The sequence below is a fragment of the Sciurus vulgaris genome (genome assembly GCF_902686455.1).
Source record: "Sciurus vulgaris genome assembly, chromosome: 10".
Classification (NCBI taxonomy): Eukaryota; Metazoa; Chordata; class Mammalia; order Rodentia; family Sciuridae; genus Sciurus; species Sciurus vulgaris.
Window position 1 is genome coordinate 77,070,931 of NC_136470.1, and position 12,475 is coordinate 77,083,405.

The window sequence follows — 12,475 nt, forward strand, 5'->3', positions numbered from 1 at the left end:
AATGTACCATGTGAAACTGGATTAGATCCTGGACTGGAAAAAAAATTCTATAAAGGCTTTTTCAGTATTAGTAAAACTTGGTTATGGACTATATATATATATATATATATATAGTATGGTTATGGACTACAATTGGACTGTACATTAATGTTAAATTTCCTGAAGTTGGTAATTTTAGCATGTTTACATTAAAAAAATCCTTAAACATATATTTTAAAGAATAATGATTTCTGCAACATCCTCCCAAATAAACTAACAATAATTATGTCTACCTACCTACATGTAGACAAAGCAAATGTGGCAAAACTTTAATAATATGTAACTCTAAGTGAAGAATATTCATTGTACTATGTTTTGCAACTTTTATCTAGATTCAAATGTTTAAAAAGTAAGCAAGGATCTTGGTATGGTTTTATTTTCATATGATTGTATCCTGATCAATACAATCAAAATGTTAGTGTTTCACATATAGAAATTTCTTAGCTTAGCTTATGATTAATTTTGAATATATTTTAAAATTAATTTGTTTTCCAAGTAGCTTGTCACTTTTATAAGTGTTCTTAGCCAATTTTACCAAAAGATCAATTTACTTAATTTACCAAATATACTGATTTACCAAAATTCTTTTTATTTTAGTCATATACTTTATGATTTCAGAAACTTTTGAGGGCTAGGGTGTGGCTCAGTGGCAGAGCAGTTCCTAGTCTGAGCAAGGCCCTGGATTTCACACTCAGTCTGCTAAAAATAAAAAAATAAAAAAAAAAATAAAAAAAAGAAAGAGAAAAAAGGATTTTGCCAAGTTTTAATTACCTGGTTTTTATTTTGTCTTTACAAAAAATTTCCATCCCTTATAAGCATTTTTTCACTTACACAGCAAAGTTTATTGCCAGCCTTGAACCATGCATACAAATTTGGAATTTTTAATTTTAAAATGAAAATGAATAAAAACTTATTTATGTACTGAGCCAAACCTTAACAGTTGAGGAATGTTCAATTTGTCCTTGCTCCAACTTCTTAAAGTTTTGGCTGGATCCTGGACCCAGAGGAAAGACCCTCTGTGAGAGAGAACAGTTAGTCCTCAGACCAGATTGTGTTCCTCATTCCAGAGCAGGGAATTGAGGAGCAAAGAGAAGAAGCATAAGGACAAACAGGAATGCCTAAAGGCCCCATGACCCTAGAATTCTGGTTCCACTGAACTTTCCAAGACTACTAATCAGTCCAGTATGAACTGAGGTTATCTTTTTAAAGAAATAAATTTTATCTAAGTAGGGGGAAACTGTGTGATTTATGAAAATTTTAGCTTTAGAAAATTCTAAGTTGGCCATTTAGTGAATGGATCTAGAACCCCTGGTAGTCAAGACCCCCATCCTGTCCAGAGAAGGCAAGACCTAAATAGGAGAGAGCTGAGAGGTTCCAACCCTGAGTCCCCTTCAAGAATTCCCCTTCAAGTTCTCCTGTCTACCCAAAGCAGCTTCCCAGAGTTACAGAAAAAGTGATAAAGTCAGGGACATGGGGATCAGTACTAGTCCTTTAAATGAGCTAGCTGGGGTGGGCAGGCTCTTCAATAACTCCTGAGTTTTTTTAAAGGCAGCAGTTTTGCCTGAACCCCTGGCTGTCATGGTCTACTGTATCCCCAACATCTAGCACTATCTTGTACACAGCAGGAACTCAACCTGTTTGCTGAATGAATGAATAAACAAATGAATCCTGAGATTAAAAGGCAAAAGACTAGAATGGCAAAAGTTAGAACCAAAGAATGAGCAAAACAGGAGAGGAACAATAAAGTTTTAACAAGGTAGAAAAACAAAAACAAAAACAAAATCAAAACTAAGATAGCAGAAAGCACTGGCAAAGGCAAGACAATGGGAAGAACTGAGCAGATAAGAGAAAAAAAAACTATTTTATATATAAGCTTACTGATTAGTGTATTAACTAGTATTTTGTTTTTCACATGTAAAATACAAATTTTACCACTCCCTTATACACATTACATCAAAAAAAGAATTGTAGAAAACCTCTTGTGAAAAGCAAAAGAATTAATGCAAAAGACAAGAAAAAGAACTTACATACTAGTATCACTCATGAAAAGACAAAACTCCTGGACAAAATACTAACAAATTAAATGCAACAATATATAATACATCATGACCAAGAAGATTTATCTCAGAAATGTAACAATGGAAAAGCTATGTAATTCACCATGTTAGTAACATTTGATTTTTGTAAAAGGTTCAGCAAAGGTATTAAATTCAATATTCTTTTATTAAAACTCTCAGCAAACCAGCAACAAAAGGGAATTTCTTTAACCTAACAAAGGACATCTAAAAAAATAATTCCATCATATTTAAGGGTGAATGAATGCTTCCCCTCTGAGGTTGGAAACAAGGCAAAAACACTCACTTTCATTAGACATGGTATTAGAGTCTCTATTCAATCCACTAAGAAAAAGAAATTTTGAAACATACAAATTAAAAACAATTACATTAAGTGAAATAATCCAGTTTTTAGAAAGTACATACTATATGATTACATTCTTCTAAAACTCTAGAAAGTGAAAATTAACCTATAGTGACAGAAAACAGATCAGTGGTTGCCTAGGCAGTAGGTGAGGGAAAGGATTACAAAGGAGCACAGGAAAACTTTTGGGAATGGTGGACACATATTCTGATTATTGTGGTATTTTTCATAGGTATATGCACTGCATACTGTATATATTGAACATTTTGGTAAAGGTTAATTGGGGTCCAACTATAAGGGTTAAGGGCAGAGCTAATAAAGAGGCAAGAACACAGGATGGTGAACAGCAAGAAGTGGCTGCCAAGGGAAAGCCAGTTCAGTTTATTATCTATTCCAGGGTCATATCAAGTTACATTAGGTTACGTAGTGCAGTTAGTTTTGTGCATGGGCAGGTCATATAACTTGCTTGCTTCTCAGAGTACACTAGTACCAAATGGTATTATAACAAGATAATGTCTTCAGGCCTTAAGGACAGAGGAGTTGCAGAGCATCTCTAAGCCATTCAAACAGTGTGCCTATTACTGTCCTGAGGAGTTTGCTCAACTCAAAGGACTTTTGCTCCCCTGTGCATTGACTGGCCTGAAATTCCTACATGCTTAAATAAATGTCTTTTATTGCCTATTAACATCTCAATAAAACTGAGAAAAAGAAAATTTAAAAGGCATATCAAACTAATTTTAAAAAGTTAAGGGGCTGAGAATGTAGCTCAGCGAGAGTGCTTGCCTAGCAAGTATGAAGCCCTGGAAAAGGAAAAAGAAAAAGAGAAAGAAAAGGAAAAAGTTAAGGGGGGGGGTTATATAAGTTGTGCTTATCTTTGAGAATGTAGATTTCTATATAATTGTAAAATGAGAGGCAGAAAGTGTTACTAGGAAAGTATAGTATATTGTTAAGGTTGTCAGATGTAGCAAATAAAAATGACTCCTGGTTAAACTAGAATTTCATATAAACAAATAATTCTTTAGTATAAATACATCCCAAACATTGATAAAACAGTGTAGTTAGAAAAGGTGGTTTATCTAAAAACCTGGAACATACACTAAAATTGTTCATTATTTATAGGTGAAATCCAAATTTAATGGGTCATTTATTTTCCCTGCTCTCCTAGATGTTGTCTTATCTACATTATGAAATCAAATCTCTAAACAGGGTGACTGCTTGAATTGTTTTGATTTAGATGAAGTTACTGAACTGCTGTATTCCTGTGTCCGGCATATTGCATTTTTCATAGTAGCTGCTCAGAAAATACCTTTTGCTCTGCAAGCTGTGAGAAGATAGGCACTGCATCCATCTTGCTTACCATTTTATCCCAGGGGCCTATTACAATACCTGGTGCTCAATGAATACATGATTAAATGAATAGCTGACTCTCATGCCCCGAAAAATTGCAGGGTTGACCCTTTAACCCCAGCCCTTGTAGCTGGCTGATAGACTTCTTGGACAAGGCTCAGTTCTGATTTCCTGGCTTGTCTCCTTCTTCACTTTGCTGTGTGTTTTTCAGGTAGATATTTTGTTTTGTTTCCTGTGTAACCAGACCTACTATTACCCACAATGCCTTTCACTCTTGTTTTCTTGCTTTTCCCTTTGGAATCTGAGGAGACTGGGACTCTGAGACCCTCAGTCCAGGGGGAAACTTTAAAGTCCAAAACACAACAGCAAGAATTACTTAATGAAAATATTGGGGCATGTCTTTTTAGAGTTAAGATTTGGATTAGGGCTTAAGTTTGAACAGAAGACTAAAATAAAAGGAAATCTATATTACATTAGTGATAGGACTTTACGTATTTGGGATTTTTGTTATGTGTCCTATAAATACCTAAATATAAAATGCTTCCAAATGCTAAGTACATTAATTTTCTTACATAAAATTAGAAATATAACCTAAGGTTCCTCTCTGTAGTTTACTCCTACAAATGAACAGAGTTTGCAGAAGTTATTTCTATTGAGAGAAGGCTAATGTGGGGAAAAGTGTCTTGTGAGAAGAGGATTTTAGAACTGTAAGGAATTCTACAAATAACTTAGTATAACTTATATAATTAGTATCACTACTTTCTTGTTTTGAAGAGTAGTATAAGGAAGAAGTACTCCCAAGATCACACGGTCAATGACTGAAATGAGTGAAAAAGTTATCACTCAATAAAACCTAGGTGTTCCACTGACTTTTACTCCTACAACCCACTTTCCCTAGTTGTCAGCAGTCCAGAGAAGGGTGGAGGTTATAGGGTGGAATAGTAAAATCAAGACCCGTATGCCAAACAAAACAAAACAAAACAAAACAAAACAAACAAAAAACCTTGTGCCAAGAGAATCCATGCTATTCTCCTTGACAAGCTGAATTTTTATTTTATTTTATTTATTTATTTTTTAATTTTATTGCAGGACTAGGGATAGAACCTAGGGCCTCATACATGTTAAGTAGGTGCTCTACCACTGAGATACATCTCCAGTCCTTCTCGGGTCTTTCTTAGTTAAAACCTTCCTTTGCCATTAAAATTTCTTGTAATCTTGACAGGTGTGTCCCAGGCTGATTCACTCTTTTTGAAGAGTTATATTTTTGGCACTGGGAAGAAAGCCAACTTGGCCTTTGAGAATAAGCAGTTAACTTATAAATTCTCCAAAAGCTTAATAAAAACCATACATTTCTTCAAGACTATCCAGATTTACACACACACACACAATGTCATGGTTCTTTGCTTATAATTAAGAGACGTAACTCTCTGGAATGGCGCTTGGTTTTATTCATGCTACAGATACAAAGAACACTCACACGCAGTTTATTGTTAAGGTAACCCCCAAATTATCACTGCAATCTTCTGCTTTGAATTCAGATACAGAAAGGGATGATGAGCCATAAATTTTTTTTTGTTGTTGTCATTGTTGTTGTTAATAAACATTGGGAAATAAGTTACTAACAAACACAATGTGCAAAATAAGAAATATTTAAAGACATGGGATCCCCAAGCAAAAAACAGCCAATTGTGTCATTGCTGTTGAAGTTGGAAACCACATGACATTGTGACATTACTAAATTAAGCATAGGCTACTGTGGTTTTGAGATACTTTAGGTCATCATAAAGTTCTGGCTTGTTTCTATGCTAAGGAAATTTTAGGAATTGGAAAGACTGCGGATATTTCTGGTGGACAGAAGAGCTGCCCGTTTTTTGTTGTTGCTATTGTTGTTTTTTCTTTAGATGCCAATGTCTATTATAAGGATAAAATAATGCTTCCATATGAGCGTTCTGAGGGAGAAGAATGAGGTAAGAAGAAAGGGGATATCACATTTTGTAAACAGAATGAATGAACAGTAAAAAAGAAATTCATCAAATATTAAGAAGCTTTCCTATAGGAATAACTAGAAAAAATCCCGAATCCTACCAATTCCTAGCGCAAAAGAATTAGAGAAAAACGCAGCTAAATAAGCAGAGGTACTTACCCTCCCAAGGGAAGATGAGGTGTTATTAAGGTGGTACTGTGCCAAATACTTTGAGAGTGCTGATTGAGAAGTGGTGCAGACAGGGAAACGTTAGCATTCACTTTTATTGTTAAGGTGACGCAAGAGCAGTCACTGCAGTTTTTGCGTTTGGACCGGACGTGGCAACTCCGCATGCTGCAGGTGCAGCCGCGTGCCAGGGAGAGAAGAGCCGGGACGCAGTACTGCAACCTACGCTCGCACAGGTCTGCTTTGCCTCCCCAGGCTGCAGTGCAGTAGGGTGTGCAAGGTTCGTGTGTGCCGAAGCACAAGGGGTCTTTCCGCAGCAGGAGGGACCGATGGACACGGAGCATCATGGTACCATTTAGAACATGACATTTTGAGGTGCTCAGGGTCTAGCATGCCCCAACTGGGGCCCAATGACGAACTGTTAAAGCCGCCGTCCCCGCAGCGCCCAGGGCAGCGGCTCGAATGCCTCGCCCGGACGCCAAGGGCCGCAAGGAGCGAGGCCGGCGTGGGCCGCTCTGGCCGACAGCTAGTCTCGGTAGCCCCTTCCCCCGCCCGCGGCCGCGGGTGGGAGAGCGAGGACGCCGCCAGCGCGCGTGCGCGCTCCTTCGGTGCAGCTAGTCTGCGTGCGTGAGTGGGAGGTGGCAGGCCTCTGACTCTGGCCTTCCCGGCTGACTGTTCCAGCGCGACGTCTCCAGCCATGAACCGGTTTGGTACCCGGTTGGTGGGAGCCACCGCGACCTCGTCGCCGCCGCCGAAAGCCTGCAGTAACGAAAACCTCGACAAAATCGATATGTCTTTGGGTGAGGGGCCGAGTTGGACCGAGTTGGAGTGGGGGGAGGTGTGGGTGGAACCAAGTGGCGCGGTCTGTGGGGGAAGGGGGCCGTTGGCCGCGTTTGCGGATCGAGTTTTCGTGGGGGTGGGCGGAACCGAGCTGGGGTCCCCAGAGGAACACGGAGCGCAGGCTAGACGCCAGGTGCCGGCGTCCAGCCGTAGGGATCCGGGCGCCCCCTCGGCGGAGGCGGTGTCTGACGAGGGGCCGTGGGGCGGGGGCGCTGCGGGCCGCAGGTTTGGAGGGTCCTGGGGCGCTCGTGCCCTCGTGTTCCCCAGAGCGGCGCCACCACTCGCCGGTTACCCCGCTCTTTGTCGGGGAAACTCCGAGGGCTTCCCTGGAGCGTGTTCGCTGGGGGCGTTATCGGGCGTGGGGACTCGGGGAGCTGTGCTTTCTCGGGAGAGCTCGGAGAGCGCAGCCGGGTCCGTGACCGCTCGGCGCGAGTGGTTCCCGAGGAGGCTTGTTGGGCATAACCGCCCAGGCCTCGGCTGGCTCTGCCGGCGCCTGGAGCGGCTGTCAGAGTACGGTGAGGCGAGGACCGCGTCAGATGCTTGCTGTTCGTGTGTCTGGGAAAGCGCACTCTCCCTATCCTGGCCCCGAAGTTATTAGCTAATTAGGAAAAGGAAGCAAAACCGAGCGATTTCGGTGGATCGCTGAGAAGCAAGGTAAAGCGGGGGGGTCCCGCTCGAGTGAGAAGGGTGGCATGGCTTGGTGCTGATGACATGAAAAGCAGGATCGGTGTTCCGTTAAAATATTAGGTCTCTCACTGTCGAGGCACCATTCTTTGTGTGTTTGGATTAGCTGGTACCAAAGTAATTACGCTTTTGTCGGAATTCAAGTTATGGTTTTGGATGTATGTAGTCAGGCCTGCCTGTTCTTTCTCTTTCCTGAAGTTTTTCAGAGATTTGAAAAGTAAATGCCTAAGTGGATTTAGAGGTGTAAACTTTCTAAGGACGGTATTTAGGATAGTGTTGGGCCTGGAAACATTCTTTTTAAGTCGACATTTCTTTCCATTTATTTTCTTTCTCTTTTGTTGTGGCTTATCTGGGAAGTTCTTGGTCAAACGTCAAGAACTATTGTTTTCTAGGATTGCCACAGGTCATAACCCAGCGTGGGAATTAACTAAATTATCAGAAATAGTATGCTTGCCTTCAAGTCTTGTCTTACTGTTGGTCAGTAGAAAGCTCGAAAGATAAGAAGAATCTTGACCCAAAGCTAAGAAAGTGTATAGCAATATTTATTGTTTACTATCTGCTAGGCCCTGGACTAGACATTTTTATGAGCTGCTTTGGTTTGTCTTCACAATAACTTCATGAGGATTATACTCCTAGTGATAAACAGCATGGAATCCAGAGACACACTGTCTCAAGTGGGGACCCTGCTTCTTGTGCCACTTACCAGCCATGTGACTGTGGGCAAATTACTTGGCAGTGTCTCTTTTGTTAAAAGGTGATAGTAACAGTTTATCTACCTCATAGGTTTGTTTTAAGTATTGAGTGAATATGCACAAACTGCTTAGAACAGTTACTAGTACACAGTAAGCACTGTACTTTATTTTTATACACACTATATGTAAGTTATGGTTGTTATTCACATTTTACAGAAACCTGAGGCATAGAGAAATTAGGTAACTTGCAAAAAGTCATATAGCCAAGCTCATAAGTGGTGGAACCAGGATTTGTTTGCCTCTAGATTCAAGTTATAGGTGGTGTAGTGAAATGTAAAATATGTATTCTCAAAACTAATACATTTCTTAAGCTTGTAATTTTTGTATTTTGTTTGGTAATTATGATATTCAAGTGAACCGAAGGGTAATTCTCTTCATTTGTGAAGAGTTAAAATACAGCTCAGAGTCAGTCTGTCTGTCTCTTTCTCTCTCTCTCTCTTTTTTTTTTTTTTGTACCAAGGATTGACCCACGGGCATTTAAACCCTGAACCACAACCCCAGTCCTTTTTTGGTATTTTATTTAGAGACAGGGTCTTGCTTAGTTGCTTAGGGCCTCCTTAAGTTGCTGAGGCTGGCTTTGAACTTGTGATCCTCCTCCTGCCTCAGCCTCCTGAGCCACTGGGATTCCCAACCGCTGGGATTACAGGCATGCACCACCATCCCTGGCTGGCAGACCTTTTGTGCTTGAAGATTGATCTCAGGAAGACATACTTTGGAGAGATTTGAAGTATTTTATATGAATAGTTTTTTGAATGTGATTAAGAGTCTTAAAGATTACAAATGGGTGAGGTAGAACCATAATATATTAGCATTGATCCCTATAACCTATTTCCTTCTGACTTAGAAAAGTCTTATTCTAGTCACATAGATTATTTGTACTTAAAGCAGTTTGGAAAAGATAATTGAAGTTAATCATTGTTAAGTTTTATTATGAAGTTGATTATGTACAGTTTCTTTGGTTCATTTGATGTATCAGTCATTAAAATTAATATTGGAGTTTGAACTGTGGAGAAATTGGATTTCTCAAATAAGTATTGTTGGCTTCTAGTAACCTTTAACACATATAAATAGGAATCCAGAGTACATTTAGTGTTCTGATCTTCACATTGTTCTGTTGTGGTATTAGCACAATGTGATGTTTATGAATTATCCTTGAACATGGTTTTTGGAAATAATGAGGTTTACAGAATTACAGAAATCAATATAAAAAGAAAAATAAAGTAACCCCGAGTGACTTTGCTAAAGGAGGTGAACCAGTACCATTTTTTAAAATATTGTATCTTTATCATGGCACTTGTGTTTAATTTCATATTTGTTATTTGCCATCTATTTCATCAATTCTTTTACTGAGGACAGGAACTATATTATACTTTTGTTGTTTCTATTACAGCACAGCCTTACATATACAATCATTGTGCAAAGTACATAATAAATATTTGTTGAGATGAATTTAGAAATTTTGGTCTGCGATTGAATGATTTACTTATTTTTTGACTGCCAGTGGTTTTAATAAGGTGGTCATCTTAAAAATGGAGACTTCTGTGATATGGAAAGTAAGCACAATATGAATAATTTTTGTGAATGACTTTTTGCTTATTTATATTCATTAGGGAAAGAAGTGCTATGGACAGTAGAACACTTCATTTGTTAGTAGCTCTGTTTAGGATATTGATTTGAATTTTTCCTAAAAATTTTCTTCAGAACACCAAGCAAAATGGCTGATTTGGGCTTTATCTTATTTAACATCTTATTGGCAATGCTTTCAAAGTAGAAGTTAGGGACATAGGAAATCTCTTAACTAAAAAATAATTATGGCATTTCCTTTGTTGTAGATGATATTATCAAGTTGAATCAAAAGGAAGGAAAGAATCAGAATTTTCTAAGACTAAATAGAGAACTCCAGCAAACTAGTATCCAGCAATTCAAGATGAGAGTATGGTGGAGGATCCAACAGAATTCTGGTAAGTTTTGAAAGTAAACTTTAATGGAATGCTGTTATTTGTGTATTCTTAGTATACTATTTTTTTTATTAGAGCATTATAATTATACATGGCAGTGGATTCATTTTGACAAAGTCATACATGCGTGGAATTTGATTTATTCCATTGCAGTCCCAGTTTCCCTCCCCTCACCCTCTCCATATTCTCCTTTCTCTATTCTACTGATCTTCCTTTTGCTCATTCATTTTTTAAGATAATTTAACCTTTATTTATTTATTTTTTATGTGATGCTGAGAGTTGAATCCAGTGCCTCACCTGTGCAAGGCAAGTGTTCTACCACTGAGCTACAACCTAAGCCCTTATTCATTTATTTTGATTGGTGCTTTTTACATATACTTAAAGATGGAATTTCCTGTGGTATATTTATATATGCTCATAGTATGATTTTGTTAAATACATTCTTGTATTTCCTCCCCTTTTTCCTTCCTCTTTTTTTCCCCTCAGGATCCCACGGATCTGCCCTATATCATATACTTAAAACCTTGTTTTAAAAAAATTTAAGTTTCCTTAAATAGGTGATGATACTGTTTTTTAAAAATACTAAGTCATTTTAAGGACACCTTAATACATAAATAGTCAATCATACTTAGGGTTTAAAATTGGGATAGATTTTATATATCATGAGGTCCTAGCTTCTTCCCAGTGACATGTTCATTTAACAGTCTGTTTGATAGAATAACTAACTCCAGTTTAAATGTTTAGTGAAAGCACACCACCTCACAAGACAAATTATTCTGTTGTTGGAGATGATTCTACTTACTAGAAAATTCTCTTAATTTGAATTAAAACATGCCTGTCTGTTACTTCTACAATGTTACAGGAAGCAAACTTCCTTTTCTAAGTGAGAATCCTTTTAGTATATGGAGACTGCTATATATTTTGCATAGAAAATTACATCCAAACCTTTTTTTTTTTTCTTTTTTCTCCTTTTGCACTGCTGGGGACTGAGCCTAGGGCCTTATACATGCTAGGCAAATGCTCTATCACTGAGCTAATCTCTCAGCCCCTAACTCCAGTTTCTTTTTTTATCGTCTCAAACCTTTAGGATTTATTAAATCCTACAGAGGTGACACGTCAAATTGAATGCTTTATATATAATCTGAAATTATATATATGATTACTTTTGGTAATCTGGAAGCTTATTTGTTTTGTTCTAAAATGAATTGAAGGCAGTAACTGAACATATTATATATGATTCATTAACTTTTTTGGCAGTCACATCAGCATTTTAGAATAAACCTTTGTTCAAATAAAAAGTAAATTTTTTTCACATATAAAAAATTCTTTGACAAACTAACTTTTCAATTAATTTTTTTCTATATGTTGAAAAACAAAATGTAATCCCCAGTAAGTTGAAAATAATTTGTTCTATGTTTAACAGCTAATATGCCAGGATATCCTCAAAATATGTGTAACAGAGATTAGACTCTATATAAAATAATTTATTCTCAATAATTTTTTAAATAGCTGAACCTAAGCTAGTAAATTTTATGATGGGGCATTTAGTTGTAGCAAATGAATATGTAATTTCATTGATTTATATTTAAAGATTTTTAATAAATGTTAAATATACCATTTTTGTATGTGATTTTACATATGTTATATGTATACTATGTATTTTAAAGTAACTAGAGTTCATTGAAACCAAAAGTAACTAATATTTTTAAATGCTTTGAGCTGACTGGGTTTGGGTATATGTAAAGTTGTGGTCTGTTGCTCTAAGAAATTACTTTCTAGTAACAGAAGTAAGATAGAAAAGTAGAGTGTGAAAAATGTCATAAGAGAATTTTGGATAGTTTTATAGGACTTCAAATAGGGATTTTGTGCTGTAAAGATCAGGGGTGATTTAATAGATAAGGTGAAATATACTGTGGTCCATAAAAGATCAGAAACTTTCCTTTTATGGGACTTGTGATCTGAGCCTCAAGATAAGTGGTATCTAGCAACAGCTTAGATATCACAAAATTGAGCCTGTACTTGGTTTCATTCTCTGCTTACATGTGACAGGTTAAAAAAGAACAACTGCCACTGTTACTGAATGTAAAGAAAGATGTGGGATTGTCTTATGTTCTAATTGGGAGCAGTTTAGATTTCCACATGTAATGTCAGTGAGAATATTAGTTTGAGGTAAGAGACCAGAGATGCATTGGTAGATATTCATTTTTTATTAAATTGTAAACAAATGGGATACATGTTGTTTCTCTGTACATGGCGTAAAGGCATACCATTTGTGTAATCATAAATTT

At 37.5% G+C, this 12,475-nt stretch overlaps 1 protein-coding gene and 1 pseudogene across 11 annotated transcripts in view; one reads left to right on the top strand and one right to left on the bottom strand.

The window, feature by feature from the left end:
- The window catches only part of LOC306671068 (biogenesis of lysosome-related organelles complex 1 subunit 6-like), a 343,174-nt pseudogene that overhangs the window by 169,796 nt on the left and 160,903 nt on the right, over window positions 1-12,475 (bottom strand). The window lies entirely within an intron of this gene.
- LOC306671078 (UAP56-interacting factor-like) overlaps window positions 5,953-12,475 on the top strand; it is a 65,901-nt gene continuing 59,378 nt past the window's right edge. For 6 of the 10 annotated variants that reach the window (XR_013766570.1, XR_013766571.1, XR_013766572.1 and 3 more), the window contains exons 1-2: window positions 5,953-6,753; window positions 10,062-10,190. Coding sequence is in view for 5 of the 10 variants with exons in the window: in XM_079156299.1 (XP_079012425.1) it covers window positions 6,651-6,753; window positions 10,062-10,190 (232 nt within the window). In the remaining 5 variants the exon portion in view is untranslated. The remainder of the gene's footprint in view (window positions 6,754-10,061; window positions 10,191-12,475) is intronic. The other 4 variants (XM_079156297.1, XM_079156300.1, XR_013766573.1 and 1 more) reach the window with 4 other exon arrangements.